Here is a 6683-nt window from a genome sequence, read left to right as displayed (position 1 = left end):
TTTGGCTATTTTTTTTGATTTATTTTTTCCTTCAGGAGTTGAAATATAAATTATAAGTTGTTCTATCTTTTCAGAGCCTTGTTTCTTGCAAAAGCTGTTCAAACCTCTAACTCCTTTTTCAAGATAAGTTTTTATAAATTTCTTCAACAATTCATTCAAATCATCCCTACTCAACAGATTATGTTTATAATTGGAGTCATCCTTCTTTTTCATTTTTTCAATAATTTTCTTGTTTTTATTCATTTTCAACTCTCTATCTTCAAGTTTTTTTAATTTTTTATCAATTTTTACCAGCAACCCAAAAGATTTATTCATCCCTTCATTCTCATCCATTTCCGTTTTTTCTGGACCAAAATTTTCTCTTATATCCTCCTCAACATCCTTCGCAAGTTCACATTTCGCTTTTGAATCACCAAATATGCATCTATCCTCCACTATTGCCTGTATTAAAGTCTTTTCCAACCCCCCTTCATCAGTGTTTAAGTCAGTTTCCGGGTGACATACTGCATTTAAGAGACCAATTTCAGTTATACCTAAACTTGAGCAGCTTTCCAATATCTGATCTAATTCCAACCTTCCTCTTCCAGTTTCCGCAAACAAACTAAATTCAACTCCCTTTAACGTCGCTACTTCATCTATTATCATCTTTAGTTCTCCTATAGGAATATCTAGTGTCATTGGAACAACAAACCATCTTTTTTCCAGAAGAGTATTTAATGGACAGTTTTCTAATGAGAGTGGAACTTCTAACACTGTCCCTTTATATTGTTTTATTCTATCTAAAATAGACACTCGTTTTTTTTCACCTTCACCCATTTTATTTATCATCAAACCACCAAAACCTAATCCATCATCTACTGTTACCTTATTTTCTGTCTTGTCCTCTATTACATATACTCTCACATTGTCGTCAGTTGGACTTATTCCAGAATCCACCAGCTTTGTGTTGTCATTTAACACACTATAAACTACCCTGTTAAATTCATAATTTCCTAAATCATACCCAGATCCAACACCTATTTTCAAGTTTTCATCTAGTAACCTCTTTTTTACCCCCTTTGAGAGAATCATTTCCTTAAGCTTTTTGATAGTTTTGTTTCTTTTGGTTCTTATATGCAAATTCTCATTACTATATCCATCTCCCTGTGGATAGTAAAATGATATATTTAATTCCATATATTTTAATACTGAAATCTCAAATACCATTGTGCTTTTGTTATTTTTCTCTCCTTTCCTAATTTTTGACTTGTTGACACCATCATCGCCATTTTCATTTTGAGTTGTTGAAAAAACGTGGTATCCTATTATGTAGTCACTCTTTAAATAATCTTTCGTATTGTTATCTTTTATATAAACATTCTCGAAAGGGATTTTTTTTAGGATTTTTTTCCTGATGATATTGTTCACTAAATCCTTCACACTTGTGTTTGAAAGTATAGTTAATTTATATTCAACAACAGCACCTTTATTTGCTTCTGCATGTGAATCTTCATCTACACTCTCGGTTATTTCCTCTCCAGATACTTCAAATGGTAACAATAATAATATATCGATTTTCTTAACTCTTTCAACCTCTAATAATACATAGTGTCCCGAAAGATCAGTCTCCGTAAAACTCAAATACGTGATTGTGGAAGGCACTTTTGGATCAGAAAGATATTCAACCAAATTGTCATCATCAATCTTCCTTTGCAGTCCTATTATAAGATATCTAGATAACACAGATCCGTGTTTCTTATTCAACTCCATTAGGAAATCCTTTACTGAAATGATCTCTGGAACATTCACACCAAGTCTTTTAGAGAATTCTAATTCATCGTTCCCTTTGTTAATATAAATCCTAACTGTTACATTGATTCTTTTTGGATTTATCATTATTAATTTCATACCATTATAATAATTATGTGATGTAATTAGTGTCTCATGTTTATTTGGGTCAAGAAGTTCTTCTTCTATACTGCTTCTTTTTGATATCAAAAGGCAATTTTTTTCCTTGGACTCAAAATTTATTGTACTCCATATTAATTGTGCTTGTGAATATAGTGAAGCAAAAGTTGTGAATGTCGGATCATTTTTAAGTTTTACCTCAAAACCACTCTCATCGTGGACAAATAGTATTTCCGGAAACCCTACTTTTTCATTGTTTTCACCCAAGAATCTTGCACTTGTTTTAAATGCTTCATCTTCAATTACATTGTTTGTGTCGAATACTTCACTTAATTTATCCTGGTCTTGGTCTTGGTCTTGATCTTGATATTCATTGTTTGCATAGTTGTCCTCCGTCAATTTTGAAGTAAGTACAGTCAAAAAAAATACAAGTGGTCTGCTTTCCGATATAGTTTGTCCAGATGGTATTTGGTTTTTCAACTCGTCTTCGCTATTAGTGTCTATCGTCATTCCCTCTTCATTTTGTACTAGTATATTATTGTAATTACTACTTAAATTTTTTCCTGTCTCTGGGTCTTTGATTGAAAATATATTTCTCATCACTTCACTCATTTTTGTATTATCCTCGAATCTAAACATTTGATTTGCAATATTTCTGTTAGAAAATACAATTCTCACGGGTATAATCCCACTTTCAAGAGGCATTTTCTCTTTATACTCACCTATTTCACTCAGCTTAATGAATAACAGATCTCCACTCTTAACTTCTGAATTATTATCTTGATTTGCTTCATTAATGTAATCAAGCAAATTAACATTTTCATTCTTGGAGGTAGAAATTGACTCAACTAAAAATTCGGATGGAGAAGCTATTTCACTTATTAAAACAAGCAAATCTCTGTTTGTTACTGGGAATTTTCTCTTCACTGTCAATGAAGCTGGAACTTTACTCGATAGTAGTTCCTCATTGTTATAAGAAACGAATCTCAATATTAGTATTCCTTCCTTTTCAATGTCAGAATCAACTAAATTATGACTTTCATCTAAATGTCCTTGTTTACTCTCAATTAATCTATTTTGTAATTCAATCTTATCCTTTTCTTTTCCTTCAACGAAAGATCCAATTGTTTTTATCTCTATATTCACTCTTATGTCTTCATTTCTCGAGACTATAAAACTTTCAACAGGATAGGAAAGCTCGTCTTTGTTCAGTTCAAATCCATTTACGATTACAGAAACATTGTCTGATTCCAGTCCAAATAGATTTTTTAGTTTGCTTTCACAAGCAGTTATATAATCTTTTAGTAATGTTTCAGAATTTATTTCGTAACTTTCAGGGTCAAGACCTGTATACTCCGGATAACTGATAACTAATTTTGGATTATTTTTATTTACATTAGTTACATCAATATAATTATTGTCAAAACAAGTTAAAGCCTTAATAAAAATGAATACTAAGCAAAAGCTAAATTCGAGCAATTTACTTTTCGTCATCTTTGCTTTATATAAGAAGTATATTATAGGCAGATTAGTAAAATAACATTTCCAGTAAAAAAACAAGAAGAAAACTGGTATGAAACAGTCTCTTTGTAGAAATTATATATTATTTAATCCAAATTAATTATTCTTTCGATTTTTTTGATACATTTACACACCCAGCTACCTTAATGTGTGTAATGGCAAAATATAAAAAAACCAAAGTCAAGTCACCCCTTATCAATTAGCTAATAAATAAACTAAACAGAATAAAAGAACACTAATTTGAGTTTGTTAATGCTACTTCACGACAAATAAACGTTTAATTCTAATTTTGGACGAATGTGATAAAACAATTGTTCTTTATTGCTTTCAACTATAAAATAAATTATAACGCCTAAACCACGCAAAAAAAAGGACAAACAGAGTGTTGTTATATATATCAAAAGTCTTAACAAATAATAATGAATTATATTCTATTCCCACTCTAATCATCATTTTCAGATTCTTCGCTCACCGGTTCAGGTGGCGGTGAAACGTATCTTTTTGTTTGCTTCTTCTCATTTTCAGGGACCTGAAAACGTACCGTTCTTCTGCCTTCCGTAGCATTACTTTGATCCTCACTTTCTTCGTGGTCGTTTTCCGCGACATTATCTTCATCCACACACTTTTTGAAACCCGTAGACCCAAAGTCAGAAACTCCTGAAACATGGGAAGTTGTTTTTCCACTAATTGTTCCCTTTTCAAATTTTGGTTTTAATTCACTTAATTGGTGTTCATATTCTCCACTAATACCGCTTTCATCCTCATCCTGCTCTTCAAAATTTACCATTATTTTCCTGGTAACGAAGTTGCTCCCCGTATCAGTGTTCTTTAGTGGAGCAAACCCAATGGTACTTACTTTTAGATCACTGCTTTTGGGAATTCTATTATCGTAGAAACTGTTTGCCCTTCTATCAATCTTTCTTTTAATTTGGCCAGATTTTATATAACCAAATCTATTCCTTTTTTTAGCTTCTATAGACTTTAAGAAGTCCCTGAGTATCTTATTGAGCTCGTTATTTTCATTATATTCTTTTACCTCCATTTCTAATCTTCCTAATTCCGGATTCAAGTCATATCCAGATATGTATTCCCTCAGTCCTGGCAAATTGACGTACAAAACCCTCGAATTAGAAGGATATTCAACATTTAGTGGTTTCATTAATTTGTTTCCATCATCAATGAACTTATTTTTTGTAGAGTATATACGATATTCTATTTCTTTTTTTGTTCTTTCCCTAGAAGGAATATTTAGTAATCCAAATTGGTCAAATCCAAGAGGACCACGAGGCATTCTTTGAGGTATTTCTAGAGATTCCGTAGTGTTTAGATCACTGTGACTTCTTCTGAATATACTTGGGATATCATAAACCTCATCTAAAGGTACTAAGAGATCGGGATTTCTAACATTCAACTCCCCACCAGGTCCGAGTTTATAAAAGTGTTTCTCGTAATTCTTTCTTAAATCATCATCCTTTGAGGAAAAAGGTATGTTCACGCCTCTCCCCTCTGAATTCATAATATATGGATCTCTTGACCCTTTATAGTACAATGTTGAACCCCTGGGTATACTGGGTCTAGTTAAACTTTCCACTTTCTTCTCATCTTTCAACAATCCTATTCCAAGTTCTTTTTCTTCTGATTTTAGTATATCATATTGATCCTTTGAATGAGGCTCATTGTTTTTTATATAATCATTATTTCTATCTATTGTCGCTTTTTGCTGTGGAATTTTGTATTTATGGTCAAATACTCTATTTTCACTCTTTGAGTGATGCATAATATCCAGGGTTTTGTTTTGAATTTCCTCCCAGTTTTCTGGGAGAGTGAAGTTGAAATCTGATTTAGCACCACTATTTGATTGTGAGATGTAAGCGTCGTTGCTCTTATAATTGCGGCTCTTCCCACCTTCAGTTACTCCAAACATTGCTCTGTGTAACATGATTTCCTTGGAATTTGGAAAGTTCTTTACCTTATTTGCAAATATCTTGTCTCTGTCCATCCAATTCTCGTAAAAACTTTTATTTTCAATGTATTGAGATATCTCTAATAGCGGATTGCTCTTTGAATGTCTCTCTAGTGTTTCATGTATAGGTATAACTCCTTCTTTTGGGACTAATTCACCTCTTTTCTGCTTCTCAAGATCCTCCCTACTCTTTTCCTCCTCCTCGATTCTTCTTTGATCCTTTTCTTCCAATTCAGATAATATATTTTCACCTCTAAATCTAACATCTATTGGTAACATTAATCTTGTCATCTTCCTTGTTGGTTTTGAGCATAAGACATTCAGCAACTCAACTGTGTTATTAGACTCTTTTACCAATTCGAAATACCTGCTTGTAACGTAGATGCAAAAATATTTTACATCTTCAAATATTGATTTACCCTGCTCTTTTGTTTTTGGTGCAGATATTAATTTTTCTTTACCAATTCTTATTAAGTTTTCTTTTAAATCGCTATTTCTGTAATGTCTCATACCTTCATAACTATTCCATTGTTTTTTGAGTAATTCCCTTATTCCTCTGAAACAAGATTTAAATAGATCCTTTTTATTTTCCCCACCTATAAAAGATTTAGGCTTTTCCAGAGGCAAAAGCTTCACTCTACTTGTTGACATGAGCGAAAATTGATAAAATAGCCTCCATTGACAAACATCAGCACTGACTCCACTCTCCTTTTTTGTGATCTTCCTTAAATCAGCATTTTCAGTACAAATTACCGAATCAAAGTTCAATGCTTTGAATAACACTACTGATATCAACACAAGTAATGGAGCACAACAACCGTTATATCTCATCTTACTGCTGTAAACACATCAATGTAGTTCAGTTTTTGACTTTTCTTTTCATACTCCGCTCCTTTTCTCACAAAAAATATTCACCTTCAAAACTAGCTTTGAGTTTAATAGTCTTTCCACTCTTGTTAAATTCACACGGCAATATTTGCAGTGAACAAGTAAAATAGATATATAAAACAAGTAATAATTTGTTTATATCCAATTTTAAATCATTATTCTTTGCTCTTATTCCTTAATTACATTTTAATCTAAATATACTTTTCTTTCGCTCCTTTATTATTGCATGTTAAGCTGTTACCGCCAACTATTTGAACTTAATAAAACTGGCGCTAAAAGTTTAGACCATAGTGTATGGCGCTGGAAGATGAAGTGCTGTAATTTCTGTAATTAAAAACAAACAGGAAAAAGTTTGTACTATATTTTGTTGTTTCAAATCTGTTTTTTTGTGACAGTGATTATACTTAGTATATACTATGTTTCA

General features: G+C 32.0%; 2 protein-coding genes across 2 annotated transcripts; both read right to left on the bottom strand.

The window, feature by feature from the left end:
- Positions 1-104: 104 nt before the first annotated feature.
- Positions 105-3381, bottom strand: FG379_003722 (uncharacterized protein; the record flags this gene model as incomplete). The annotated part of the gene is made up of 1 exon (XM_067329350.1): positions 105-3381. A coding segment is annotated over one exon (3277 nt), but the record flags the coding sequence as incomplete, so codon positions are not given.
- Positions 3382-3850: 469 nt separating this feature from the next.
- FG379_003721 (uncharacterized protein) lies at positions 3851-6202 on the bottom strand (the record flags this gene model as incomplete). Its single annotated transcript, XM_067329349.1, has 1 exon — positions 3851-6202. The coding sequence occupies one exon, from the start codon at positions 6200-6202 to the stop codon at positions 3851-3853; it is 2352 nt and encodes a 783-aa protein (XP_067184034.1).
- Between the last annotated feature and the right edge of the window lie 481 nt (positions 6203-6683).

The sequence above is a fragment of the Cryptosporidium bovis genome (genome assembly GCF_009768925.1).
Source record: "Cryptosporidium bovis isolate 45015 chromosome Unknown contig_9, whole genome shotgun sequence".
Taxonomy (NCBI): Eukaryota; Apicomplexa; class Conoidasida; order Eucoccidiorida; family Cryptosporidiidae; genus Cryptosporidium; species Cryptosporidium bovis.
This window is presented reverse-complemented; position numbering and strand designations above follow the sequence as displayed.